Below are 27,815 nucleotides of genomic sequence, written 5' to 3'. Positions count from 1 at the left end.
TGGGTTGGGTGAGGAGTGAGTTATCTCAGACTGGGGGGCCAGAGAAGGCGGGGGTCCGGGGCAGGGAGCGGTTGAGCAGAGATCTCAGTGAAGTGGATTATGGGGATTCTGGGGGAAGAACATTCCAGGCAGAGAGAAGAGCAAAGGTCCTGGGGTGGGAGTGTGCCTAGGGGCTTGAGGAGCACAGCTGGCCTGGAATCAGTACTTCCTGATTGATGGAAACATCGAAGTCTCTCGAGGCTTGTGGACAACTCCCCCTTGCACGCTTTCCTCTGACAGGGGCAGAAAACCCAGTAGACTGGCTCAGTGCGTGTCCCGCCCCTGCCATGGTCCCAGCCCTTTGGAGGGAAGCCGGGGAGGAGAGAGCCTCTGTCTTCTCATCTGTGAGATGAGGCTGACAGCACCAGCTGTGTGGGGTTGATATAAGATTCGAGGAACATCAAATGTCAGACACAAAGGAGCATTGGATAAGGGGGATATGACTATCTTAGAGGCCAGGAGACTGAAGCCCAGAGGAGTTAGGTAATGTGCCTGATGTCACACAGCTCAGCATTCAATCCCAGGACCCTTCCCCGCACCATCTATGCCTTGCAGTAAGGGTTCATTGCGCTGGAAATCCAAACAGTTAACTTACCGAACGGTAGTTCCATGGCGAAGGTATAATCCTTCCATTTTACAGACAAGGAACTGAGGCCCAGGGAGCTCCAGGCAGTGACAAAACTGGTGTTCAGACCTCCGGCTTGAGTCTCTTCCCCGGGGGGTGGAAGGCTTTGTCCCTGAGGGCAGAGTTCCTGGCCTGGTGCTAGGGTTCCAGCAGCGAGGGGTGAGGCGGCTGCCTACCTGAGAGATCTGGCTGGGTCCCAGGAGTCCTCGGTCCTCCTAATCCTCAGTAATGGCATTGACACGGACGGTGACAATGACACCTCCGGGAGCCTTGGCCAGCCTGGCTCAGGGAAGAGCCTGTGCCAGGGCTTATGAGCTGCTGCAAATGAGATTTCCCTGGCCGAGCCTCATGTCCCTGCTCCTGGGAGGCCAGGACACAGACTGCGATTCCCCCAACCTGCTCCTGGAGCTGACGGGTGTCCCTGCAAGAGTGTGGCCACACAAGCGGGAGCTTGGGGTGGTGTGTTTGTGGGGCCTCCTGCCCTGGACTGAGCGTGTGTGTCTCTGTCATGTCTTGGGATTTCGAGGGGAACTCTGGAGCTGGGTGGTACTCACCTTGCCACACGGGGAGAAACTGAGGCTCGGAGAGGGCCTGCAGCTTACCCAGGGTCTCAGAGCTGGTCGGGCCTGCATCTTCCCTGCTGACCTCCGCTGCCTGCATCCCCAGCTGGCCTCGCTCTGTTCACCCTCTCACCCACCCTGGGGAGTTAGCCCAACCCCCCTCAACCCCTCCCACATGCCACAGTGCAGTGGGGGCTCTCCCCAGGTCGGGGGTCCAGACACTCCTCTGACAGGGAAGCTTGGGAGTCAGCCTATAGCGGGGGGCCGAGAGGATGTGACCCCGAGGTTCAGCGAGCCTGAGTCCAGGGGAACCCTGATCTTGGGTGATGAGGATTATAAAGAAATAACGATAAAACCCCCCTTAACAACAGCGGCTGTCATTCACAGAGGCCAGCCTTGCCCTCTGAGGGGGGCACAGGTGGGGCTGAGCCAGGACTCCTTGCCTTCCCAGTTCTGAGTCTAGAGAGGGGCCCGGAACCTTGGAGCACCCGGGCGGAAAGGGCACAAACCCAGCGGGATTACTGGGCAGCTGACTACCCGGAAAGAGGAGGCATTTGCCTAGAGTGACTCTGGGGTCTGCGGTCCTGCCCAGCTCTAAACTGAGACCCCTGCACCACCAGCTCTGCCCTCAGAGCAGCAAGTGCTGTGGGGTCTCATTGACTCTCCTCTCTGCCCACGAATGTGCCCATGAGAGGGGACGTCCTACAGCACACAGCCTGCAGACTGGGAGCCCCCGATAACAGCGTGCACCCTGGCTGTGCAGCTGTTTCTTCTGTGGTGGAAGGAGAGAGTGCCCCTTAAAGAGAGCTGCCGATGGGGCACTTGGGGCCTGAACGGGGAAACGCTCTAGGGGAGGGGTCCAGTCAGGGGAGGGGTCCAGTCAGGCCAGGGCATGGGAGCACTGCTCTTTGCTGGAACATGCCACCCTCCAATGCCTGCTTGCCTGCATGGCCGCACCCCTCCTGGGCTGTGCCACCGGGCCCTGGGCAGAAGAGGCCTCTGTGCCCCACAGCTGCTTCCGCTGCTCCCCTCTCCCTTTGGGCTGGTCACAGGCTGCATTCCGGTGGTTCAGCCAGACCAGGTGTCAGTTGTCTCCCGGGCCTCTGGGCTGGGGGAGGGAAGCAGGTGCCTGTGTCCCCTGCGCCCCCCATCTATCATCTAGATAGCTCACTGCCATCGGTGCCTCTGTCTCAGACGCGCTTTCTCCTTTTCTCTCCTCCTCTGTCTGTCTGCTCGGCTGTCTTGATATTTTTGCTTTTCCACCATTCTGTCCTCACCTCCTCCCTGCAGCCCCCCCTTCTTCCTGTCTCTCACCACCTGGGTATGTGGGGTGCTGCCCTGTCCCCCCTGCTGTGTGTGTGGGAGGACCACCCTCATGGGAGGAGGGGAACGGCATGACCTTGGCCATGTGACCGCTGGATCCTCAGCCTCAGACCTGAGAGGACAGGCTGGTGCCCCCACCCCCCACACCTTGAGTGCGTGAACAGCTGGGCTGGGGGCCAAGTGCTGCTGTCAGCGCCTTCTCTGCCTCGGCGTCTCTGTTCCCTCCCTGGCTGCATCAGGTCTCCACGGGTGGCAGGCAGGCAGCCCGGGATGGGGACCAGGCAGCTGATGCACCTGGGACAGGGCAATGGGAGCCTCCTCCCAGCTCCGTCTGGGTCACGGGGGTGGGTGGGAGCTGTGCCCAGCCCAAGCCATCCTGGAGACCAGGAGGAAGAGGAGAGAGGGCTACAGGCAGGTCACCTTGAGGCTCAGGTGGGCAGAGCTCGGAGTGGCTGGGATTGGGGCATGGAGGGCCTCTGCCCACCCTGGACTGTTTGGGAAGAGCTGGTGGGGGGACTAGCTCCCCTCCCACGTGGGCCTCTTCTCCCACGCCCCTCCACGCTCAGCCTCTTCACATCCTTTGGCAAGGCCTGGGCTTTCCCAAGGCTCCAGACAGCTTGGCTTTGCCCAATACCCTGGGTCTGACTGTGGGGATGCTGGTTTGAGCAACTCAGATGTGAGGAGAGGGGCTGGAGTTGCATGTAGGCATACACGTGTAGAACACACAGAACACACATGTACTTAAACATGCCAACTATAACATAGATGGGTGTTTGCATTCTCTGGGATGTCCCCGACACACATACCTTCCTTCCCCGCCACACACAAGCACATGCCCCCAAAGCTGATGCACAGGACGTGTGCACACGTGCCTGCCCGCACATCCTCGACTTGTACACGTCAGCACACCCCTGCATCAGCACTCTGAGCCACCTGTATGTGCACCTGCATACAAATGCGGTCCCCAGACATTCCCCGATGAGGAGGAGGGACTGCATTGGAGCAGACGAGGGTTCTCTGACAGGCCGGCTCGTGGATCTCTGAAGTGGCAAGCATGGAGACTCAGCCTCTTCCAGTACAACCTTGCTACCTGTGGGAGGGGAAACTGAGGCTCGGAGAGGGGTAGAACTGGCCTGGGGTCCCCCAGGAGCCAGTGGCCATGCTGGGTGGGGGCGAAGGTCTCTGCAGCCCTGAGACCTTTGCATAGCACAGCCAAGGACAGAGCTGCTGTCTGCTGCCTGGGCACCCCTTCCTGCCTGGCTGCCTTGTGGCGCCCCCAAGCTGGTTCTGTAGCAACTGGGGAGGTGCGAGGCTGGCCTCAGAGGTCCAGGTCATCACAGCCTCTGATGGCCTCTGATGTAGCGTCAGCCTTTAGTCCAGCGGGCCATCTGGGCTCCCTGTTCACCTATCACCATCCCCACCTCGGACTTCCTGTGGGATTAACCCCTGTCCCCACCCCCGCACCCATTTCCCTTTCCTCTGTTCCAGCCCTCTGGGGCTCAGTGCTGTAAATTGGTTTTGCTTTAATGGCAAAGGTTTAAAATTTTTTTAAGCACTCTTTCCTGGACTTTCCCAGGAGGAGGAGGAGAGAGAGGCAGAGGTGGCTCTTGTGAACAGTCTCTGGCTTTCTGTGTCCAAACGTAGATTTCTCAGACCTAATCTTCACATCCCTGGCCCCTGCCCAGGGCAGAGGGAGGGAGAACTGGGCTGTTTCCATAGTTGAGAGCACAGGGTGGGGGGCTGGGGCTGGGGTCTGTCCAAGGGGCTGTGTCCAGCTTGTTGGGCAACCTGGCCAAGTCTCCCCGAGTCTGTGGCTTAGTTTCCCCACTTGGAAAGTGAGGGTTGATGCAGATGGTCTGCCGCTGTGACCCCCGTGGTGCCTCCCCTGCCCTTCTGCATCTTGGAAATGGGCAGCATGAGTCCCCTGCTGCTTCTCCCCCATGAAGTGGGCCAGAAAGGGACCCACTTTGTAGCTGTGGAAATAGAAGATGTTGTGGTTTACCTAGCTAATTGGGCTGAGCAGATGTGGGGCTCCAGGCCTCCTGACTTCTGACTTGGGTTCAGTGCCTTAGGAACCTTGATCCTGGTCTAGGCTGTGCTGTGTTAGTTGGGGCAACTCCCTGTCCCTCTCTGGGCCTCTGACTCTCCAGCCATGGAAGGGGAGCTGGGCCTCAGCCGTGCTACTCCAGAAGTCTGGCCCCCTCCCAAGGATCAAGATGCTCCAGGGAAGGCACTTTGGGAAGATGATACTGGGGTACCTCTGGCCTCCCAGAGGCTGGCCTTTCTTTCCCTTGGCTCTGCTCTGCCTGTGAGATGAGGTCTCCCCACGCCCTCCCACTGTGGGAGACCCCGGCTTCTGTGTCCCCCTGCTTGGGGGGCCCCACAGCTGCGATATTCTGTTCCCCCTCCCCCATGGAAGCTGAGACAAGGGAATTATTTTTGGAACAAGAGCAGTTACACAACAAATGAATTATTTATCTTTGGGCATGGAGGAAAGGAGGCATTTTGCTGGGCTTCTTAATTCTTTATGTGGATTCAGGGGTGCCCGCTTGGGTACGTGGACACGTGTATGGGCCTGCTTGTCGTGTGCAGATTGTAGGTGTGCTTGTGTGTGTGTGTAGCTGTCGGCGTGTGCATGCCGTGGAGGTCTGGCTCATGTGGGGGCATGTGGGTCTCTCTGCAGGTAGGGGGATGAGCGTGGCTTCCAGGGTGCTGGGGGTGTGTGTCTGCACCTGTGCCCACCTGTTCTCTCCAGTGTCCCTTCTGTGCATATGGTGCTCAGTCTCTGCCCCTACTCCCCCTATTCTTCTGTCTCCCTCCATCCCAGCCCCGGGCCCCCTCCTGCCTCTTGCCACCCACCAACCCCCCGCTTCTTTGATGTAACGGGGACCCCAGAGTGCTTGCTGGCACAGAGGCCCTGGGACGGGGTGTGGAGAAGGGACGGGGGGCCTGCGCTGGAGCTTGACGGGGCTGCTCTGAGCCCTCACACTGATCTGTCATCCGCTCTCGATGCTGCCTTTCAGGAACCAGGTGCAGATGGGTCTCTTGCTTCCTGCCCCCATCTCTCTCACTCCCAGCTCAGTGCGGCACTCTCCAGCCTCCTGTGGGAATCGTCTGAAGTTCTGAGCCCGGAAGCCAAGGAGGAAGACGAGGAGGAGGAGGAGGAGGAGGAGGAGGAGGAGGAGGAGGAGGAGGGAGAGGAAGTCAAGCCCTGAGATCCCTTGCACCCTCCTAGCAGGAGACAAGGAGCAACGCTGCAGTGGGGAGCAGGCTGTGGGGTCCCCACCCTGAGCCCCAGCCAGGCCTAGTACCTGCTGTAGCACACTAGAAGACCCCCAGCAGTTGGCACTAGCTGTACCCACCTTGCCTGGGGCCCCCGTGCTGGGGGTCGCCCCCAAGATGGTGGCGGCCCCAGGGAGGACTGTACTGCCAGCCCCAGCCTTTGGCCGCTAGGCACCCCCTACCTTGTCCTGGCCCCTCACTCCGAGGCCAGCGCCATGCTGCGCCTGGGGCTGTGCGCAGCGGCGCTGCTGTGCGTGTGCCGCCCGGGTGCCGTGCGTGCTGACTGCTGGCTCATTGAGGGCGACAAGGGCTACGTGTGGCTGGCCATCTGCAGCCAGAACCAGCCGCCCTACGAGACCATCCCGCAGCACATCAACAGCACCGTGCACGACCTGCGGCTCAACGAGAACAAGCTCAAAGCCGTGCTCTACTCCTCGCTCAACCGCTTTGGGAACCTCACCGACCTCAACCTCACCAAGAACGAGATCTCCTACATCGAGGACGGTGCCTTCCTGGGCCAGTCGAGCCTGCAGGTCCTGCAGCTGGGCTACAACAAGCTCAGCAACCTGACGGAGGGCATGCTGCGCGGCATGAGCCGCCTGCAGTTCCTCTTTGTCCAGCACAACCTCATCGAGGTGGTGACACCCACCGCCTTCTCCGAGTGCCCGAGCCTCATCAGCATCGACCTGTCCTCCAACCGCCTCAGCCGCCTAGACGGCGCCACCTTTGCCAGCCTCGCCAGCCTGATGGTGTGTGAGCTGGCCGGCAACCCCTTCAACTGTGAGTGCGACCTCTTCGGCTTCCTGGCCTGGCTCGTGGTCTTCAACAACGTCACCAAGAACTACGACCGCCTGCAGTGCGAGTCGCCGCGGGAGTTTGCTGGCTACCCGCTGCTGGTGCCCCGGCCCTACCACAGCCTCAACGCCATCACCGTACTCCAGGCCAAGTGTCGGAACGGCTCGCTGCCCGCCCGGCCCGTGAGCCACCCCACGCCCTACTCCACCGACGCCCAGAGGGAGCCAGACGAGAACTCGGGCTTCAACCCCGACGAGATCCTTTCGGTGGAGCCGCCGGCCTCGTCCACCACGGATGCGTCGGCAGGGCCAGCCATCAAGCTGCACCACGTCACGTTCACCTCGGCCACCCTGGTGGTCATCATCCCACACCCCTACAGCAAGATGTACATCCTGGTGCAGTACAACAACAGCTACTTCTCCGACGTCATGACCCTCAAGAACAAGAAGGAGATCGTGACGCTGGACAAACTGCGGGCGCACACTGAGTACACCTTCTGCGTGACCTCGCTGCGCAACAGCCGCCGCTTCAACCACACCTGCCTGACCTTCACCACGCGGGACCCCGTGCCCGGAGACTTGGCACCCAGCACCTCCACGACCACCCACTACATCATGACCATCCTGGGCTGCCTCTTCGGCATGGTTATCGTGCTGGGAGCCGTGTACTACTGCCTGCGCAAGCGGCGCATGCAGGAGGAGAAGCAGAAGTCTGTCAACGTCAAGAAGACCATCCTGGAGATGCGCTACGGGGCCGATGTGGATGCCGGCTCCATTGTGCACGCCGCCCAGAAGCTGGGCGAGCCTCCCGTGCTGCCCGTGTCTCGCATGGCCTCCATCCCCTCCATGATCGGGGAGAAGCTGCCCACCGCCAAGGGGTTGGAGGCCGGGCTGGACACACCCAAGGTAGCCACCAAAGGCAACTATATCGAGGTACGCACAGGCGCCGGCGGGGACGGTCTGGCTCGGCCCGAGGATGACCTCCCGGACCTCGAGAACGGCCAGGGCTCAGCTGCAGAGATCTCCACCATTGCCAAGGAGGTGGACAAGGTCAATCAGATCATTAACAACTGCATCGATGCTCTCAAGCTGGACTCGGCTTCTTTTCTGGGAGGCGGCAGCAGCAGTGGGGACCCCGAGCTGGCCTTCGAGTGCCAGTCCCTCCCTGCAGCTGCTGCCGCCTCCTCAGCCACTGCCCCCGGGGCCCTGGAGCGGCCCAGCTTCCTTTCGCCTCCCTACAAGGAGAGCTCCCACCACCCACTACAACGCCAGCTGAGCGCCGACGCGGCCGTGACCCGCAAGACCTGCAGCGTGTCGTCCAGTGGTTCCATCAAGAGCGCCAAGGTCTTTAGCCTGGACGTGCCCGACCATCCGGCCGCTACAGGGCTGGCTAAGGGCGACTCCAAGTACATCGAGAAGGGCAGCCCCCTCAACAGCCCGCTGGACCGGCTCCCGCTGGTGCCGGCGGGCAGCGGCGGGGGCAGCGGCGGGGGCGGGGGCATCCACCACCTGGAGGTGAAGCCGGCCTACCACTGCAGCGAGCACCGGCACAGCTTTCCCGCCCTGTACTACGAGGAGGGTGCCGACAGCCTGAGCCAGCGCGTGTCCTTCCTCAAGCCGCTGACCCGCTCCAAGCGTGACTCCACCTACTCGCAGCTCTCTCCAAGACACTACTACTCAGGGTACTCCTCCAGCCCTGAGTACTCATCTGAGAGCACGCACAAGATCTGGGAGCGCTTCCGGCCCTACAAGAAGCACCACCGGGAGGAGGTGTACATGGCCGCTGGTCACGCCCTGCGCAAGAAGGTCCAGTTCGCCAAGGACGAGGATCTGCATGACATCCTCGATTACTGGAAGGGGGTCTCGGCCCAGCAGAAGCTGTGACCCGCCCCCGCTTCCTTCCTGGTGAGGTTGGAGCCAGAGGGCTGGGGGCCTTTTGGGGGAAGGGTCCAGGCGGCCAGGGCGGGGAGCAGACTCGGGGGCCAAGGCCCAGGAGAGGACGCACATGCAGACCCGCACGCACGCACGCACACACACACCTGACCACCACCCGACTGTGAACAAACCAACATCCGACAATAACGGACAGGAAAAGAGACACATTTTCCTTAAAGTTTACAAATTGATACCGAAACCAGTCGTCTTTACTGTGCTGCCCGGGGACTCTGCTGGGGTGTGCAGGGCCGGGGGCCGGCGGGGGGAGGAAGGAAGCCAAGAGAGGGTGTGGGGTCTGGGGGTCTGGGGCTAGAAACAGGTGTGGGGACCAAAAGGCTGGGGTAGAGAGGGACTGAAGCCCCTCTAGGGCAGGGAGAGGGTCCTCTCCCAAGCTGGGGGTCAAGTCACCTGCAGATTTAGCATTAGACAGACATCGGGCAATGTCTCCTTCCACTTTAGAGAGGGGGAAACTGAGGCCCAGAGAAGGGAGTTGACAACCCCAGGGTCACACAGCAGCTTAGCCTCAAGTCCCCCAACTTCCCAGCCCAGTGCTGTCCCGGAACCCCCCGCAGCTCCCTTGTGGACCCCTGCCCGCCCTGTACCCACCCCACATCCCTTTCCGAAGCTGTGGTCCCTTGGGGCTGAGGGACTTGAGAATCAGGCAGGTGCTTTTTCTTCCTAGAAAGCCACATGGCAGTGCCCCCAGAGCGTGCAGCTGTGATTCAGAATCCTGGGGGGCTTTTGCCCCCTATGCCGGCACCCGGGAGAAGGGAGAGGGTCCTGTTGACCGGAAAGGAGCCGAGGCAGGGCGACATTCCACTAGCCCACTTCAAGTGTCTTCCACGTGGCCTGGGAAGAGTGGGGCGTGTGGTGGGCAGGCCGGCTCCCAGGACATCTCAGGTGCAGGCCCCCGGCCCCAGCTTCTCTGGTCCTCCGAGACCCCTGCCCACCGCAGAAGGGCAGTGGTGCACTGTGATGCCTGGAGGGCTGCAGGGAGGAGCTGTCACGGGGGACTTCCTGCCTGTCCCCATGGCCTGTGTCCCCACCTGCCCGACCCCGTTGTGGGATCTCGGCTCCTGTCTCAGCTGCCCACCCGGGGAAGGAGGGCTTTCTCACCCACCCCCTCTGGGCTGCTCATCCAGGCCTGGCCCCCTGGCCAGAGGGGCTCCCATGTTTCCATGGCAATGGCCACTCCCCTCTTTCTGACCCCCCACCCAACATCAAACAAAGCACAAACAGTGGGGCCCCCACCCGAGAGAGGGTTGGGGAGCAGGCTGGGTTCGTGGCGCCCCGCCCCCTCCCAGCTAGCCTCTGTCACCATGGTAATCCTGTACCTGGCAGTTGGTGCCCAGAGTGACCGTTGGGCTCTGGGGTTCTCTGTCTGTGTAGGCAGTGGCAGAGGGTGTTGAGGGTAGTGAGGGAGGGCCAGCCTGGCAGCAGCTCCTGGGGCCAGCTCTTTTGGGAGGCAAATCTGGGGTCCTGAGACTGGGGTCTTTCTTGATCAGTCAGGATGCTGATGGGCCGGAGTCCATCATCCTTCACCTCTGGGTGGGAGCTGGCCCAGCGGGGTGTGGGGACACCTCTACTAGCAGCTTTGCCCGCCTAGCAACATGTCGCTTGGCTCCCACCCACCTGAGCTTGGGGGGCCTCGGCTCTCCCAGCGCCCCTGCCAGAGACTCCCAGTCTAGGGCCTGTGGCCCACATGGGTTTCCTGAGATTTGGGGAGTGTGACTGAGGGGTGAGGGTAGGCACTGGAATGAGTCCAAGACCGGCACTGTTGGTGGGCAGGGGCTCTGACCAGGAAAGCTAGTGCCATCCCCTGGGGACCCCAACGACCTTCCTGCTGGGTGCAGGGGGTGGGGGAGGACAGCAGAGGGCTAGGAGGCTGGGGCTCAGCTGAGTACCTCTCTCACACCAACTTTGGGGTTAACGAAGCCCAGGGCTCACTTTGAGGGTGACATTTGCAAAGAAAAGACTGTTCTCCTGGGGCAAGGAGGGGAGGGGGCGGCATGGATACGCGGAGCAGACCTCCCTCCCCCGGCCCCCAAAACCTGCCCCCCAACCCCTCCTCACACCCAGTGGGCACAACTGAGAAAAGCAAGCAGGCAGAGAAGCCAGGGGTGTGAGGAAGCAGACTCCCTGTTATATTTGCATGACGATTTTACTGTATTTTTCTGAGCAAACATCTGTCGTGTATGTGCCAGTTTGTCCAGACTCCCCCACCCCCTCTCTGATGCCCTGCTTTCCCACATTCTGTCTGTTGTGATCTGACGAGCAGCTCTTGAAACCCAGGGGAGGGGTCAGCTCTGCAAAAACAGACCCAAAACAGGTGCCACCAAGACACAGCCCTGCCCCACACCCACCTCCTGTGTTTCTGAGCATTGGGCCCAAGTGCCACCTCCCTTCCTCCCTCCCTCTCTCCACTGCCACCTCCCTTGTCCCCAGTTCCTTCGCCTCCTCCATGCCAGGGAGGGCAGCCCCAGGGAAGCCTCCTCAAGGGCTCATGTCCCGGTGGAAGAGACTGTCTGTCCGTCCTGCTTGTTCCCGTTTTGCAGATAAGGAAGTCAGGGCTCCCAGACGGGCCTGGTGACTTGGCTGGCCAGCTGGGGTGGAGGATCAGTCACACTGCTGAGTGTAGGAGGCCAGGAGCTTGGCGCTTCATAGGGGGCTTCATGGAGAGGGTGGGGGCTTTGAGAAAGGAACCCGTGGGAAGAAGGAGCATGCCTGGGCTGGGCCCCAGGGAGGGTTCCTGGCAGCAGGAGTTAGGGGCCTGTGCTTGCCATTTCCCCATCCTTTCTGCGTGAAGATACTTATCAAACCTCAGACTCTCTGACTGCAAGGACAGGGGCCCTTCCAAAGATCAGGTCTCTGGTGATCCAAGAGGTTCTTTGTGAGGCAGAGCAGGGTCTAAGACTCGGGTCTCTGGCCTCCCAGCCAGGCCAGAGCCCCAACTGCTCAGCTTGGGGAGAGCCCACCCGGAGGCTGGCCTGCATCTGTGTCCCACGTCCTGCTCAGGATGAGTTTTTCCCAGGCGGGAGGGAAGTGTTCGCAAAACGTTGCCATCCAAGGTCTGGGTTTGTGATGATGATGAGCATGGTGGAGCTGGGCTGTGGTCTGGGGCAGGCCAGCAGGGAAGACACCAGAAGAAGAGGGCAGGGGGGCCACAGGGAGGGAGGGGAGATGGGGGCCCGGTGGAGCGAGGGATGTGTGGGTGCCACGCCCTGGACCTCTGCGGGGAGGCCTCCTGCCTTGGGCCCGAACGAGGTCACACCTAGGCTTGCCTGCCTCTCTGTTGGAGAATCTCCTCTGAAGCTGTTTCTGGGAAGTAGCACAATGGGTCTGCTCCTTCCTGGAGGGCACAGCAGGTGCAAGCTAACCCTCTGTTGGAGCTTATGGCCTTCCAGTAGCAAAACAAGAGGTCTGGCACGAAGGCAAGAAAGCCTGGTTGTTGGGAAACCTCGACACGGGTCCCGGCCTTGCTTCTCCCCGCGGCAGGAAGAGTCTCTCTCTGCCCACCAAAGATCCCTCACCTGGGCTCCCCTCCTGGGGCAGTGCAGGAGGCCTGTGGGAGCAGCCTGTGTCCAGGCTGGGGAGCCCGTGTCTGGGTAGGTCTGGGAAAAGGGCTGTCAGGGGAACGAGGAGGGTGGGAATAAAAAGACCCACTTGGGAAGGCCAGGCCTGGATCGTCCCCAGGAGGCAGCTGGGGCAGCAGCAGTGGGGAGTATCAATCAGGCTGGCTGAGAGTCACCCATGTTCTCAACTGGAAGTTGGTCGCCTGCCCTACTCCCTCCTGGAGATGTAACAGAGGGGGGAACAGAAGTGCAGAGAAGGAAAGGAGAGGAAAGGAAACCTAGAGCTGAGAAACTTGTTGTGACAGTGCTAAGGCCAGGATGGCATCAGGAATTAAGGACACCAGTGACAGGTCCTAGCTTATGAGGGGCCTAAGTGCAGGGAAGGGATAGACACAATGCTCCCTAGTGACTGGCGCCTTGCAGAAAATTAAAATAGGGTGATGGGGTGGGGAGGGGCAAGGCTGGTCAGGGAGCATCCTGTGTGGGATGGGGGGACAGGGAGCCAAGCTGTGAATGACAAGAGGAGCCAGAAGGGTGGGTGGGTGGGTGTGAAGACGAGACTAGAGGGAGTGGGGTTGCAGTGGCTGCCTGTCCCCCAAGCACCGCCTCTGTCCCCTACTACTCTGACCCTGCCCTGCCCATTCCTGGCCCAGCAGAGCCCCCTTTCCATGAGTGTGGATGGGCGGGGCAAGTCATCGGGAAGCCTGGGGAAGCTCAGCCCTGAGGGGCCTACTTTGCCCGTAGAAGCCAGTGTGAAGGTGAGGGCAGCCTTGCCTGGCCCCATTGCCACCTCTCCTGTCTGACAAGGTGGCTGCTCTGGAGGTGGCTGAGCGCCAGGAGAGGGGACCTCCTCTAACTCTCATGCTCAGATTCCATCCTGACACACTCCTTCCCTGACCCTGGGTCCTCCCGCCTCTAGGACAAAACCAGGGTCCATACTGCTTGCCTCCAGAGGCGGCTTCAGGCCTCACTAAAGGTCAGGCAGTCCTGCTGAGCAGGAGGGAGAGGAAGGGGGTCCTGTAGGACGGGCAGGATGGTCTGGGCCTGCTCCTCCTTCCTCCTGTCCCTCCGCCACTCCACACTCCAGCACAGGGCTGGGACAGGGGCTTGGAGTTCCTGCAGTGGTGGCCACGCTTCCCTCCCTCCCTCCCTCCCTCCCTTCCTCAGGAGCCGCCAGTTCCCAAGTTGGCTGTGGTTGGGCACCTGGTTTGGGTCCTGCAGAGCTGGGCTCAGGCCCTGGGCTCTGAACCTGTGAACCCTTGCTGTGTTACGAACCTTTCCTTCCTCTGAGGGCCTTCAACCCTCTCCTTTTCTTCTTTTGGGGGTGGGGGTTAACTTTATTTTCTCTTCCCTGTATCTGCCTCTCCCTTCCCTCAATTTCCTGTTTTAAAACTGAATGGCACGAAATTGTTTTCCTCAACTCGGAGATTCCTGTATGGAGAGAATCAATTTCTATATTTGCAATAAATTTCTTATTTAAAGCTACAGGGCCACGGTCTATGCTGTATTCCTCCCACATTGCACTGACATGACCCTTGGTACCCTTTTCCCCATTTCCCTTCCCACTGAGAGCCCCACTCATGGGGCTAAGTCTTAGTGGACAGGGTGGGGGTCACTGCCTGCAGTCAAGGAAGAAAGAAGGGGGTCTGCCAGAGAGAGGGGGCCGGCAGGAAACTCAATTCCAGGGTCAGTGTGCACCCAGACACCACGCCGTCTGATGGGTTGGGGGCCCGATGGATGACTCCCCTTCCCAAAAGCCTAGACGTCCCTCTGTTGCATGCTCTTACTTGATTTTCTGCTGCCCTGGCCTCCCACACCCGGGATTCAGGGCCCTGTGCAGAGAGGCAGGGCCGTGTTGGGGGCATTCCTAGACTTCAGCTGCTTCCCGGGAGAAAAGCCCCCTGTCAGTGACCACGGTCTCTGAGGTCAGCCTCTTTCTGCCCCTGTCTATGGTGGGTCCAGTGTCTCTGTGGGACCCACTGGGCCTCCTCCACGCCTGGCCTGGGCAGCCTGTCCTGGGCCCCTGGCCCCACCCCTCCTCTGGTGCCCTCCCACCATCTGCAGCGGTTCTCCACGGCTGGGAAGCGATCTTCTCTGGTCCTTCGGGGCTTCTGCTCCATCTCAGATTTAGGAGATGCCTTGTCTCTCTGGTCAGGCTGAGGCACTCAGGTCAGCGTCCAGTGACTGCAGGCTGAACCGCCCAAGCCTGTGCTCGGGGCCAGTCTGGGGCCCACCTGCTAGCCCCAGCCTCCTTGCTTCCCAGAGGCAGAGCCCACCTACCATTTTCTCAGACTCCTGTTCTCTAATTGCTACAAAACTCTCCTCCAGGAAGGCCTGGATTCAGCCTGGATTGCTATGGGATATTCTGGACTCTGTGGGTCTGAGCTATTCCCTGGTATCACCCTGTGGCCTTCAGCCCAGCCCTAGGTCTTCAGGAGCTGTGTCCTAGTGGCTCTGGTGGCCCACAGAGCTTTCCTGCCCCCCTGCCTGCCTCCATTAAGAGTTGGTTGTACTCTGGGGACCCTCTGGGATGGCCCAGGGCCTGGGGCCGCTCACCTTCTACCGCCTGAGCCCCAGCTGGACGCCTGTCCCTTCCAAGTGCCCTCACACAGGCTCAGCGCAGCCATCCCAAGGGGGCCACAGCCAGCCAGGGTCCCTCCTTTGCTCTGCTTCCTGCCAGCCCCAGGCCTCCTTCGTGAGGGAGGTTTCACTGTGAGCCTCCACCAAAGGAGGAGGAGGACAGTGGGACACATTTGTGGGAGGCGCAGAGAGGTAGGGCCTGGGCCCTGACAGGCTCTGTCCTCTCAGGCCCCTCAGCTGGGGCTGCCCTATGGTCCCCGGACCCAACCCTGGGCTCCAGGAGCCCCTGCTCAGCTGTCTGCCTGTCTGTTTTCCTCATCAGCAGGAGCTGTTTCTGTTGAACGACTCATTCTACTCCTCAGGAAACTTAAGAGGTGATCAAAGGGGTCGATGAACCTCGGGAGTCCAAGTCCAGGCCCTTCCCCTCGGCTGCCTCCGCCGGCCTTGGGCTGGGGGGACCCTGTGGCCCCTGGGAGTGTGGAAGTGTCCTCCGGGATGGCTTTGCTCCGGTGGGTGGAGATCCGTCAACAGTTCTTAGGCTTAGAAAGTCACTTTTATTCCCTAATGTTACAAATGCAAACACCCTTGCCTTTTCATTTCAACTCAGAAGTGATTCTGTTTCCAAACGGAGCACATTTAACGTGCATGTTTTGGGGCTTTGGGCTAATTTTGGTCCTGTTTACAAATGCAATTAGGGAAATGTCCTTAGCTACCCCCCAACTTCATAAGTGTTGCGTATCTGCTTCCCTTTCTGCACACTTCAATTATTTGAAAACCGAGCAAACGCCCTGAGCCCACACATTTTCACCGGTGCTTGCATCTTAACATGTGAGCCGTTACTTAAAAGAAAACCCCAATTCTGAATTAATGCCTTACTTGCAAATAGTCAATTTATTCATAAGTGCTCAAGGACATTCGCAAATACCTGAAACGCTACATGTGCTCAGATATCGTGACACAAAATATAGATGACAAAAAGGTGACCTTTCATGGCATAAACGTGTTATTTTTTCTGGGGTGAAGGGGTGTTCCTCCATCTGTTGGACGAATGTCTCTTAGTGTGGCTGTACTTCGTGGACAATGTTGGGTTAAAGCTTCTCTGCTGGCTGGGCCCCAGGAACTGGATATTTCAGGTGGGACAGGGCCTGGGTGCTGTAACAGGACCATAGTTGCCAGGGGCACCCCACTTTGACACGTTCTGTGTCATGCCCTCTAAGTGGGGTGCACTTCTCAAGCCTCGCCCAAGGGCTAAACTGCTGGTATATAAGTTCTTCCTCCTTTTTCTTCCTTCTTTTTTTCCAAGATATCTGTAACTCAAACTTCACCGACCACCGGCCCTCTCCAGCCCGGGCAGGCTTCCTTCTCTAGCTTCTTTGATGTTCTTCCCCGCAGCAGGGCTCCAGGGAAGCTAGGTGTCCTCAGCACAGTTCCCTGGGCTCTGCTGGGGCTTGGTTTGAAGGAGTTGACAGTTCCAAGGTGACTCTGGTGACCCTCGTAGCTGCTGGGCCAGGAACTTCCTTTTCTGTTTAGTTGTTTAGCTGAATATTCCCCTCCCTCAAGCTCCCCCTGCCTCAACAACTACAAATGTTTTCCAGAGGTGAGCCTAAAAGGAGCCCTTGTGGCTGCAGGCTTTGGGGTATCACTGGATCTCACTGATTCTCAGGGTCTCCTCTATTTAGTCTCTGAAGGCAGGGTTCCAGGCACTCAGCCCCAGGCCCAGCGTCTCAGAGGCTGGCCTCCTCCTGCTCCTGTCATTGGTGGGTCCAGGGTCTCTGTGGGACCCACTGGTTCTCTCCTCTGGGCTCAGCCTGGGTAGCCTGTCCTGGACCCCTGCCCCACCCACTCCTCTGGTGCCCTCCCACCATCTGCTGTTCATTTTTTTCACAGCCAGGAAGCACTCCTGCTCCTTCTCAGATTTAGGAGATACCTTGTCTCTCTGGTCAGGCTGAGGCACTCAGGTCAGCATCCAGTGACCTCAGGCTGAACTGCCCAAGCCTCTGTTCGGGGGCAGCCTGGGGCCCACCGCCCAGCCCCAGCCTCCTTGCTTCCCAGAGGCAGAGCCCACCTGCCCTTTTCTCAGACTACTGTTCTCCAACTGCTACCAACCCCTCTTCCAGGAAGGCCCCTGGATTCGGCCTGGATTGTTATGGCTTGCTTTACATGAACTCCCTTGTTCTAAGCTATTCCCTGTGACTGGTGTCACAGCGTGGCACTCATCCCTGGCCTGTGTGTACAGGAGCTGTGTCCTGCTGGCTCTGGTGGCCCATGGGGTTTCCTGCTCCCTTCCTGCCTCCATGGGAGTTGACTGAACTGTGGGGACCCTCTGGGATGACCCAGAACTTGTCCCCTCACCGTTTTCCTGCCTGGGCCCCAGCTGGCCCTTGTCCCCTCTGAGTGCCCTCACACAGGCCCAGTGCAGCTGTCCCAGTGGGGCTGTGGCCAGGCCAGTCTCTCTCTTGCTCTGCACCCCCGGCTCTTTCCTGGCAGCCCTTGTGCTTTTTCCGGAGCCCCTCATCCCTGAGGCTGCCCCGTGGCCCTGAATCCCAGGCACTCCTCCCCTGCTGCCGCCACCACCCTGGACTCCCCGAGGCTTCCATCCTGTTGGTGTCGTGAGGTTGGGGTCTGCAAGCCCCTTTTTCCAGGAAAGCCTTTACTGTCTGCTCTTTGGCCAAGGGAGGCTTAGGTGATCCCTGCTGGCTCAGGTGTTTTCTTCACATTCTTCCCAGACTGTGGGGCTGGGGAATCCAATTCTGAGTTCTGCTCTTGGTCTCACTTTACCCCAATTCCCCTGGATTACAGGTCCCATCTGCAGCTTCCTGGTCTCTGCATCTGAGGACTCCCCCATGGGGAACTGGTTGGCCCCATGAGCCACCTTCCCAAGGCCCTTTGTCTGCAAGGAGGGAGACCTGATGCTAGGTGTGCATTGGAGGTGACGGTTCCAGCCTCCCGCTGTCACTGTCTTCCCAACCCTACACCTGTGGGTCGCCCTCTGCTCCTTGTTGTCCGGGCTGCTCTCGGCCCTGCCATTCTGGGAGCTCAGCCATTGCCCCCTCCCTCAGGCACGTGGGGACATGTCAGGAAGCTAGGGCTTTTCTGCTTTCCCCACCACTCCTGCCTGGAGGGTTTCACGACTTGACTCCTAGGGCCCAACCTCCAGTTGAGGCCCGGGGTGCCTCTCCAGCATATGCTGGCAGCCTCTTCTCCTTCCCTAGGCCTGGGGCCCCAGCCTGCTGTCAGCTCTCCCCTCTCCTTAGCACCAAGCCCACCACACCCATTCTTACCCAGTCCCCACCCCAAAACCCCCTCTCTCTCGGCCTCCTCTAAAACTGCCCTCGCCTGCATCTCAGACCGCGCATCTTCCGTCTTCCCCGTCCTTGCCAAACTAAGCAAGGTCACGTGTGAAGGAGTTCCCACGGGGGTGAAACTCCTCCAGCAACTCTCGCCTCCCCTGATTTAGATAACTCCCAGAATCTGTAATGGCCCAGGGGAGAAAACTCACTCATCTGCCCCTCTCTCTTCTCACTTACTTTTCAAACAAATTGTATGGCTCGATCCCCATATGTTAAGCACCATGGCTGTGAATTTATAGACTTCGGTCCGGTTTCTATTGCAGAGAACAGAATTCTCTGTAACTAATTTAAGCAGGAAAAAAAATTCACAAGAGGAAACCAAGTGGTGGATGGAATTGTCAGGAGGGCTGCAGACCAGACTCGAGGGTGGCCTTTTCGAACTGACTCTTAAAGTAACTACGCAGGACTGGCCCACCAAGGAAGCTGCCACCTGTTTCTGCTTCATGGGGCTGCTGAGGGAACGAAACGGTCCCTCGGGGGGCCCTAGGCTGCTGGTGCCAGGATCACAGCAGCTGCATGGGTATCCCTTGGGTGCTGGCAATGGGCTGAGGACTCTCATCCTGCGGCAGGGACGATGGCGGTAGAAGCATCTCTCTGCCTCACTGCTTCCTTCCAAGGCTGTCAGAAGAGCATCTGATCTGCAGAGCCCAAACATCTGTCCTGCAGCTTTAAGACAGTTTGGCAGGGTTGGGCTGATGCCTCACGTCTGGTGCGTGGACCGGGGTGTGTTTATTTCCTCGGCAGCTCCGTGAAGTAGGGGCTTAACCCCTGCTCTACCTTTCGGGGAAAGACTCAGAGACAGTAATTGCCCCCAAGCAAGCACAGCATACCCAGAAGAGCTGGAAGGAGCACTAACCCACTTTACTCCCAAACTTCGCCTGTTCCCCTAGAGGTCAGGGCCCAAAGACCCGAGTCCCAGATCGGGCATGGCCGAATGTCCCAACCTTAGGCCAGTGGAGTGTCGAGAGATGCCACCTGTACAGTAATCCCGGGGCCTGTGCCGGCCCTGTCAACCCCTGCATCTCGTGTCTTGTTGCTAAAATTCTGGTTCCTGCTGAGATGTCTGCTCCAAATCCTTCCTTTAAAGATGGGAAGAATGAGCCCCAAAAAATAAGGGTTGGAAGCAGGGGAGCCTTCCTGTGGTCATAGAAGCATGACCAGGGAAGAGGAGGTCACGTCTGGCAGTTATTTCTATTATAACCCAGAGACGGGAGGAGGAGGAGGTAGGTGGGAGCAGGATCAAGGGGGTCCCTGCCACAGGGCATGTATGTGAGAAGGGTCTGCTCTGACCCTCCCCTAGCCCCCTGCTCTTCCCCACAGGCTGAAGAGTCTGCCGGGCCCACGGGCACTCCCGGACACTTTCCACTTGACCATGCTCCAAGCACCTGGGATGCCAGGATTGACTGTCCAGTTGGCCCTGGACATGTTTCCAAGGCCCGTCCTTCCCAGGGTGGACCGTGCCACCCATGTGGGCACTCCTAGGCATGAGACGACCAAGGAGTAGCTGCGTGTGGGAGGTGTAGGCAGAGCTTGAATGCGTGAGATGGCAATCTCTGTGCGTGCCTGTGAGACGCTGTAAGTGGTGAGATAGTGCTGTGGGTGAGAAGAGGGTGTCCTACGGGCCAGATAATGGGGCTTGACCTTCCATAGGCCTCCACATTCAGGGAGGCCAGGAATTTGAAATTCAAACCTGTTAGAGGTCATCATGAAGGTACATTTGTCAAGGCAGGAGGACATTCTAACAGTTTGTTAGCTGAATGGAGAACTTTTCAGTATTTAGACACACAGGATTTGGGCTTCCCTTTGTACTCACGCCCAGGCCTGGCAAATACTAGGGATAGGCCTGGGCTCTGGGTTTATGGGGCCTGGGGGTAGAGGTCAGGTGGCGTGGGATGGGCCCACTGTTTGGAGGAAAAGGCTATACATGGAGGAAAAGGAAGAGGAAGTGGTTTTGCTGTTTTGTGTCTGGGCAGGAGCAGGGTGGGCTTGGAAGGCTGCTCACAGAGGAGGGAACGACCCTGTGGGGACTGGGGAGGTGGAAGGGGAGATGGCATCACTTGGGCCCAGGAGTTGGGTGGGGCTGGCAGGAACTTCTCCTGGGGGTGGGAGGAAGGTGGGATGGAACTGGCAACTCATGGAGGGCAGGATAAGGGGGTAGGGAGGAGGGGAGCTCAGAAAGTCACTTTACATTTGGAGTGTCTTCCTTTTGCCCTTTCCAGCTAAGTAAAAAGCATATTTTTCTCTTTTCTGCTGCTCAGCAGCATCACATGGCCCCATTGCTTTTCCTAGTTTCTTGCTCTGAGGGTCAACTCACAAGTCTTCTTCTACGTGCCATGTGAGGCACCAGCCCTGGCTGGCACCTGTGGTGGGAAAGCCTAAAGGAGATAGCACCTCTGTCTCTGGGGAGCTGCCGGGATGTGGCTGTCCCTTAGCTGTTTATAATGGTCCCTTGACATGCTTCAGGTGAGGGTTAAAGGCGGGAAGTAACCCTAGGAGACAGTGGAGCCTCGAGTGGCTCAGTCTCTGCTGTAAACCCCATTCCAGAGGGCACAGTCCACCCATCACATAGCACTAGAGGGGAGCGCTGCGCTTCACTCTGCCCACTGCAGTGAGGCTTCTGGGCCATCTTGGTTCTTCATCTCCATTTTTGTTCTGCCTTGTACGAGCCTCTTCTTTGTTCTGCTTTGTTGCCTCGTGGCCAGAGCTGCTCTCGCCTCCTGTTTTGTGTCTGATATTTCAGTTTCTGCAGCTCCCATTTCCGGTCTTTGGCCCCTGCTTTCCCAGCTCCTTTCGGTCTAAGGAACTTTCTGACTTTAGGACCTGAAAGTGGAAGTCTCCCCATTGACTCCCTGTTGACAGCTGCTCATCGACTCCCCTCAGTCTCTCCCTGAGCTGTCCCTGTGCCAGCCGGACGGAGGTTGCTGAGTGGGGGTGGGGTGGGGTGTACAGAGGTACGTGGGCCACGGCTCTTAACTGGAGGACTTCACTGAGGGACGAGTCACCCACTGTGTGTCCGCACTGTGCTCACACACAGAGCTTCCAGTGACACCTCACAAGAGAGCCATGAGGTACGCATGAGGCCGTTTGAGTTCTGCTGTACTCCGATGAGGAAAAGGTACTTACTTTCACCCTCCGTGTATGGACCAGGGAACTGAGGCCCAACAAATGCTGATTAACACAGGCAAGGCCAGGCTGCCCACTCTCCCTGACTCCAGGAGCTCATGTCCCCATGCCAGGCCTGGCTGCCTCTACACCCGTAAATCCATGATGAGACATCCCAGGCCGTACTATGAACTTAGGGCTGGACTGACCACCAGCGTCAAGGGAGAAGGAGTGTGGTTGGGGTAGGAGATGGAGACTCAACTCTAGACCAGACTGAAGAGTGGCTAAAACAGGAAGAGGCCCTGAAAGCACCCCTCTCCAGAAGTCATGCCCACCACCACCACCATGAGTTTTACCTTTGTCCGTAGCAATACCCGGAAGTCACTGCCCCTTTCCATGGCAATGACCCGGAAGTTACAGCTCCTTTTCTAGAAATTTCTAAATAACCTGCCCCTTAATTTGCATGTGATTAAAAGTGGGTATAAACATGACTGCAGAACTCATCCTGAGCTGCTGCTCTCAGCACACTGCCCGTGGGGTAGCCCTGCTCTGCAGGGGCAATCACAGAGCTGTAACACTATCGTCTCTGTAAAGCTGTTTCTTCCACCACCAGCTCACACTTGAATTCTTTCCTGAGCAAAGCCAAGAAACTTCCTAGGGTAGGCTCCAAGTTTGGGGCTCGTCTGCCCTGCCCCATGGTGGTCAGGAACTACTGGGCCTTGGAGTGCTCCTCCGAACTCCAGAGCCTCAATTTCCACCTCTGTGAAATGGAGCGAGCTACACCTGCTTCACGTAGCTGCATCGAGGCACGGAAACCTTGAGAGCTGAGGAGCGTTCATACCGTGGCCCGGCCCAGGTAGGGGCCGCTCGAGAATGTTGGCTGAATGAAGGAGGCTGCAACAGTGTTGCAGACACAGCAATGGAAGCAGATGCTTTGTTCAAAAGAAATAGACCCAATAGAGGGCCGAGAGCCAGGAAGGAGAGAGCCAGGAGAACCTCCGAGTGGGGTAAAGGAAGAGGGGAGTGGCAGGGGCCTGGCCAGGGGGGCCAGGGGAAGGCTCCCAAGAAGGACCGGGCCAGTGAGGGCAGAGCCGAGCCCCTTGTGCTGAGTGAGGGTCAGTGACAGCGACCTCACACCATCTGAGTCTTTCTGAGATCCAAACTTGGTTCCTCTCCTTCCCTTCCTCCTTCCTTGGATTAGATCATGGAGTCTTACAAATTATATTTTCAATTCTCTGCAGGGTGGCCTTAATCCAGGTCTCCATCTCTCACCTGGATTCCTGCCACATCTGGAGACAGTCACGGAGGTGCTAAAGTGTCGACTCACTGATTCCCTACTTAGTGCACTCCCCCAAGCCCCAGGGCTTCCAATACCAACATATGGATATATGTTGGTGACTTCCAGCCCCACGTCCATCTCAGATAGCCCAGCAGCCCCCAGTCCTCCTGCTTCCTATGTAAGTGGCAGTCCCCTGCCGCTTAAGCCAACATGATGGGCTGTTTTTTTGGAGCTAGTCTCCACCTTCCCCTCATCTCATACTCACTTGACCTTGAAAACTCATCTCAATCTGGCTGCTCCTCTCCATGTACCCTTTCCCCTCGGGGTGCAAGCCACACCACCCTTCACTTGGGGGGTGATAGCAGCCAGTGGGCCCACATCTGGTAAATAATCTCACAGGCTCTTCCAGCCATGCTGAGAAGGCCCATCACTGACTCATGCCTCTGGACCTTGGCACCTGCCAGAAATGGTAGTCCCACTCCCCCTGCCAGTGATTGGCTTAGGAATGGCCACGGGACCCAGTTTCAACCAGGAAGAGGAAATAGGACGAGAAGAATGATCCTCCTTTAGAGTTGGTTGTGTCTAATAGGGATGCAGATGCCTGAAACTCTGCAGTTTAGGAAACACTAGGGCCCTCTCTGTGAAACATTGAGATGTTCAAGTGGAAAGAGAACAAATCCTGTATTTTTCAAGTGGAAAGAGAACAAATCCACACCTGGACCTGTGTGCCTCTGCCTTCTCATGTGAACTGATGTCTCTTGCTTGAACTCACTTGAGTAAAGGTTCTGTGCCACTTGTAGCATGCGCAGATGTAACCATCAACATGGAACTCCTACTTCCTGGAGACTGTGGGGGATTTGAACTTACTGTAGATTCACGGAGTGACAAAGCTGTTTCTAGGGCTGATGCAGCCGTGGGCCATGTGAATTGGATCACGGGGTCTGGGCTGGGGGAGGTGAGGGTTCTGTGCTCTCCCGTACTGGCCAGACTCCACCTGGAGAGGCTATGGTCAGTCCAGGGTGACTATGCCAGGAGGGAGGTTGATCTGCCAGGTCTACCTGCTGAGAATGATAGCAATTAGAAGGGTTGGGAAACCCTGCCACACAAGGGATGAGTGAGAAAATGGGGCTTTTTCTCCTGGCAAAGAGAAGGTTGGCTGTGGGACTTCACTTCGGCTTCAGATGCGTGCAGGGTGATGTGTGGAGGGGGTGGCCACGCTCGTGCTGCTGACCAAGAGGAAGTCAATGACAGTACAGAGTTTGTCAACAATTGAGGGCAAATTCAAACTTCAGTGGGTATCATTCTCACCCAGAGAAGTTGGTAAAAACACAAGGGCCCAGGCCCTGTCTTTCAATGAGCCTGGGCTCCAAGTTGTTAGCACTCTAGGGGGTTCTAGGGCACCCCAACATTTTTGCAATCCCTGACTCAAGGGAAGGAAGCCAACATTTGTGAGGCATTTAATGTGAGCCAGGTGCTGAGCTGGGCCCATCACTGTGGCTCCCATTTGATTTTGACACAAATTCTTAGAGCCAAGCACTGCTACAGATGGTTTTGGGAAGTGTAGTGAGTTCCCCATAAGAAGTGTGGCTAAAAATCAGTAAGAAAAGGATGATCATTGTGAGAGGAAAAGGAGAGTAGGAAAAGAGAATTCTTAGATGAAGACATAAAAATGGCGAAGAAACCTATGCAAAGATACTCTTCTGTTGTGGCAGAGGTCACAAGCTGTTCTCCAATATTCACCTTCCCTTCTTCCACAGGAGCAAAACCCTTGATTTTCAGCCAGGCATGTGGTCTATTATTAAGACATTCCCCAACCTCCCATCTAGCATGAGGCCCCGTACTCAAGTTCTGGTCAATGAGAAGTAGCAGATTCCAGGAACCGTCCTAAAAAGGCAGCTGACAGGTGTTCCTTATTTCCTTTTTCTTTATCTTTTTCTTGTGGCTGGAATACGAGACATAATGGTTGGGGCTCCAGCAGCCTTATGGGGCAGTGAGACCTTGGGGACAGAGATCACACATAGCAAAGTAACAAGAGGAGGGGTCTGGGTGACCAAAACCCTGGAGTAGAGCTGACATGCCAGCTCTAGACTGCCATCCTCCTGATTTTACTTAAGCAATAAATGTCTGGCTGGAGTCTCCATTATTTGTTCCCCTGCCTATTCCTAGCTGATAACAACAGAGAAATACAAAACAAGACAATGAACTTGCCAAACTCCTGATCACTTTTCACTCGTGAGATTGGCAGAAACCTCAAAAGACGATGATATTGTTAGAGACAGTGTAGTGCTGTGGTTCATATCCCTCCTGCTCTGGACTTACCAGCTGTGGAAACATGGACAAAGTGTGTAACCCTCTGTGCCTCAGTTTCCTCACCTAAAAAATGAGTGTCGAACCCAGTACTACCCCACAGAGCCATTGTGAGGGATCAGTGTTTAGAACAGTGTCCCATGCAGAGCAAGCATAAGTGTCTGCTGTGACTATTACTACTTAGCTGGCGTAGCTGAGGTTGGTGTGCAGGTGTAGAGGAAAGACGTTCACACCTGGCCAGGAGTGTGAAACGTGGACAGCCATTTCAGAGGGCTCTTGCTGTTTCAAAACTTTCAAACTACATACAAGACTCCCCCCAAGGTGCCGCCTCTAACCCAGAAATCCCACCTCTACGACCCTGAATCCCTTGGGGCCAAACGTGTTTCAGATTTTCGGAAGGTAACTTGGCGCACATGCCCCATCCTGTGTTACTCTTCCACGGGGTCTGGGGGTGCCCCATGCTGTAGACCCTCTGGGGTGTTCAGCCCACCTCAAGTGCAACTGGGGAATTCTGGGGAGTGAAGGCCCTTTGGGTAAGCCTCAGCTGGTAAAGCCCAGGCGCAGGTGGGTAAGCGCCCAGCAGCCTCTAGTCCTTCAGAGAAGCACCCCACATTGCTCAGGAGGTCCTAGAGAATTCGACCGCCCCCTCCTGCAGTGCCCTCTGCAGTGACCTCCGTAACGACCCTTGTATTATCTTCTCCCAAGCCCCGTCTCACTCTCCCTGGTTGCTCCCTCCTGGATTCTGGTGTCACCTTCCAAAAAAACACCTGCACTCAAGTCCTGTCTCAGGCTTTGCTTTTGGGGAACTCAGCCCAAGACAACCCCCTGATGAAACACATTATTTCTTCAGCAAGCTGCACACATATCACAGCAAGTGGGAGAAACAAAGACGCTGAACACTCTCACATCAATTTGGGTCAGGTTTGCTGGCAAATAGGTAGAAGAAAAGGAGAAGGAGTATGGTTCTGGGAGCATTTGGGTTTCATGGCTGTGGATATGGGACCGGACTGCACTCTGCGGAACACAAAGGCACCCTCTCTTGCTGAGTTCACTCGGTGTGAGTGGAGAGGCTCCCCTGGCTGCGGACTGCACTCAGAAGGCCTGAGACCACAGCAGTCGCCAGGAGTTGGGCCCTCCAGGAGCTGACACTCGAGTGTAGAAGATGTCTGATGGGGCTTCTGGCAACACTTGGGAAGGAGAGCCCTTGGGTGGGGAGACAAGGCCACAGTCGATGGGTGCTCGGGGGTGGCCCCGCTGCAGAGGTGAGGTCTGAGAAGGGATTTGACAATGAGAGGGAGCCTAGGACGCCAGCGCCACCTCCACCTTGCCACCACGGCAGGTGCTCCTGATGGGTCTCAGGGTGAGCGCACCCTCTGCCAGTGACAGGTCAGGTGTGGGTTGTGACCAGTCTCAGTCAATGAGACATCAGGGAGGGCCCACAGGTGGCCTCAGGCCCGGCCAGCCTGGACGCTGAGACCGACCCACAAGGCTGACTCGAGGTGGGGAAGAGCAGAACATGCAAAGGGCCGATGCTCACCCTGCTCCCTGCCAGGCAGCACTGTGGATGGGCTTATGGCCCACGTGAGACTGAGCAGGGATTTCTGTCACTTGTGGCGGAAAACCTTCCACTGGCTAGCAAGCACCATGTCCATCCCAAGGGACCGACTGACAGGCTATGGCTTGTCCCCATCATGGAACACAGCAGAGCGCTGAAAAGAAAGAGGGGGTATCCTCCCGTCCTGAAAAGGAACCAGCGACGAGAGGTGTCATCTGTTCTCAACCAGGGGTAATTTTGCTCCCTAGGTAGGTTGCCAGGTTAAGGAAATAAAAATGCAGGGCAGCCGGTTCAAGCTGAATTTCAGACAGTGCATATTAACTAGATGTCCTGTATTTACTGTGGCAACCTTTACCCCCAGGGGACATTTGGCAATGTCTGGAGGCAGTTTTGGTTGCCACTGGGGATGGTTAGGTGCTACCAGCATCTGGTGGGAAGGCACCAGGGATGCTGTTAAACATTTCACAATGCATAGGACAGCTGACGCCAAAAAAAAAAAAAAAAAATTATCCAGCCTAAAATGTCAGTTGTGACAAGGGTGAGAACCCCTGTATTAAATGAAAGATAGCAGAAACCCCATAAGATATGGTAGGATCCCATTTGTACGCCCTGTATTTACTCTGGCAACCCTACCCCCAGGGGACATTTGGCAATGTCTGGGGTTGTCACTGGGGATGGGGTTGTGTGTGTGTGTTTCTTTTTTTCTTTTTGCACACCCAACTAAGCCATAGAATTGCATAGAAAAAGGTATGAAAGGTCACAAGCCTGTCATGTGGGGTAGGGAGTGGTCATTCCTTTTACTCTAAATACCTTCTGCAGTGTTTTATTATTTGTGAAGTTAATCATAATTGAAGTGAATATATACATGTATATACACACACCGAAAGCATGCCTATCAAAACAATAGATATTTCACCAAGTGAACACACCCATGGCATGGCCTCCTGATGAAGATGAAGAACACGGCCACTGCTCCATGAGGCCGTTTGCAGCCCTGCCAGCCTCTCCCTCGAGGGTTGCGAGGGGAACTGCTGTCCTGACTTCCAACCTGCTTTGGGCTCCACATGAACCAAATCCTGCCCGACGTCCTCGCTTGAGACTGGCGTCTTTCCCTCAGCAACGTGTCATGATTCATTCATGTGGATCGGAGCAGCGGTTGGATCATTTTCATTGCTGTGAAATACACCACAATGGATTTATGCATTCAACCGTTGATGGACATTTGGGTCGTTTCCCGTTTGGCAAGATGATGAAGAAAGCTAGTATGAGCATTCTTTCACACGTCTTTTCTTGGGCATATGTACCCGCTCCTGTTGAGTGTAAACCTAGGAATGAATCGCTCAGTCATAGGGCAAATGTGTGTTCCTCTTTCCTAGATACCATTCAAGTTTCCAAAGTGCTTGCACGGGTTTACACTGCCATCCACCAGAGATGAAAGTTCCGCCTGGGCTGCTGCCTCCTGGCCAAGCCTGGCTGGGTTGTAGCTTTTGCGCTTTAGTCCCTCTGGTGGGT

The 27,815-nt window shown here is 57.2% G+C and overlaps 1 protein-coding gene and 1 long non-coding RNA gene across 7 annotated transcripts in view; one reads left to right on the top strand and one right to left on the bottom strand.

The window, feature by feature from the left end:
• The window catches only part of ELFN2 (extracellular leucine rich repeat and fibronectin type III domain containing 2), a 54,774-nt gene extending 46,017 nt beyond the window's left edge, over nucleotides 1-8,757 (top strand). For all 6 annotated transcript variants that reach the window (XM_063723049.1, XM_054543387.2, XM_054543386.2 and 3 more), the window contains one exon: nucleotides 5,571-8,757. In XM_063723049.1, coding sequence (XP_063579119.1) covers nucleotides 6,045-8,507 — 2,463 coding nt within the window. In that variant the 5' untranslated portion in view covers nucleotides 5,571-6,044 and the 3' untranslated portion in view covers nucleotides 8,508-8,757. The remainder of the gene's footprint in view (nucleotides 1-5,570) is intronic.
• On the bottom strand, nucleotides 4,999-9,813 carry LOC134761206 (uncharacterized). The gene is made up of 2 exons (XR_010139524.1): nucleotides 9,165-9,813; nucleotides 4,999-5,648 (listed from the first exon to the last, which is right to left on the bottom strand). It is a non-coding gene; the product is annotated as an uncharacterized LOC134761206 (long non-coding RNA).
• Between the last annotated feature and the right edge of the window lie 18,002 nt (nucleotides 9,814-27,815).

This window comes from Pongo abelii, chromosome 23, assembly GCF_028885655.2.
Source record: "Pongo abelii isolate AG06213 chromosome 23, NHGRI_mPonAbe1-v2.0_pri, whole genome shotgun sequence".
NCBI classification, from domain to species: domain Eukaryota; kingdom Metazoa; phylum Chordata; class Mammalia; order Primates; family Hominidae; genus Pongo; species Pongo abelii.
This window is presented reverse-complemented; position numbering and strand designations above follow the sequence as displayed.